The following is a 525-nucleotide window of genomic DNA, read 5'->3' as shown; positions in this document are numbered from 1 at the left end:
AAAAAAAGACAACAAGGGTCCTTCTTATTACGACGATCTCTGACAAAATGAACAATCTCAGTAGGTGTAACCTTTGACAAACATTCCTTTCTTGGCGTCCTCGTTCTCGCCCTCGGCTGAGTATTTGCCTAGCTGGGCCAGTGAGTTGGCCTTTGCCCTCACCAACAGTGCCTTCTGCGAGGCCTCGATCTTCTCCGGGTTGCCTTGCCACGTCCTGAGCACAGAGTTCTGCAGGGCACGTGCGTAGGAGAAGGACACATGCCATGGGTTTGGGCTCTGGTTCATGGCGTTCAGGTTCAGTGTGGCCTCTGCCTCCGATTGTCCTCCAGACAGAAACATGATTCCTGGGACAGCTGGAGGGACCCTCCTTTTCAGCATGGTGAGCGTGAAATCCGCAACGGTCTCGGGAGAGGCCTTGTTCTTGTGCTCAGCGCCTGGGGTGACCATGCTCGGCTTCAGCAGAATGCCCTCGAACATGACGTTGTTCTGGGCCAAGTAGAAGAAGACCTCGGACCACACTTTCTC

At 54.1% G+C, this 525-nt stretch overlaps 1 protein-coding gene across 1 annotated transcript; it reads right to left on the bottom strand.

Annotated features, from left to right (window-relative positions):
* Positions 1-3: 3 nt before the first annotated feature.
* LOC104774836 (fructose-bisphosphate aldolase 3, chloroplastic-like) lies at positions 4-522 on the bottom strand (the record flags this gene model as incomplete). The annotated part of the gene is made up of 1 exon (XM_010499262.2): positions 4-522. A coding segment is annotated over one exon (465 nt), but the record flags the coding sequence as incomplete, so codon positions are not given.
* Between the last annotated feature and the right edge of the window lie 3 nt (positions 523-525).

This window comes from Camelina sativa, unplaced genomic scaffold (genome assembly GCF_000633955.1).
Source record: "Camelina sativa cultivar DH55 unplaced genomic scaffold, Cs unpScaffold06050, whole genome shotgun sequence".
NCBI classification, from domain to species: Eukaryota; Viridiplantae; Streptophyta; class Magnoliopsida; order Brassicales; family Brassicaceae; genus Camelina; species Camelina sativa.
The sequence above is the reverse complement of the archived record's forward strand: the minus strand, read 5'-3'. Positions and strand labels throughout refer to the sequence as shown.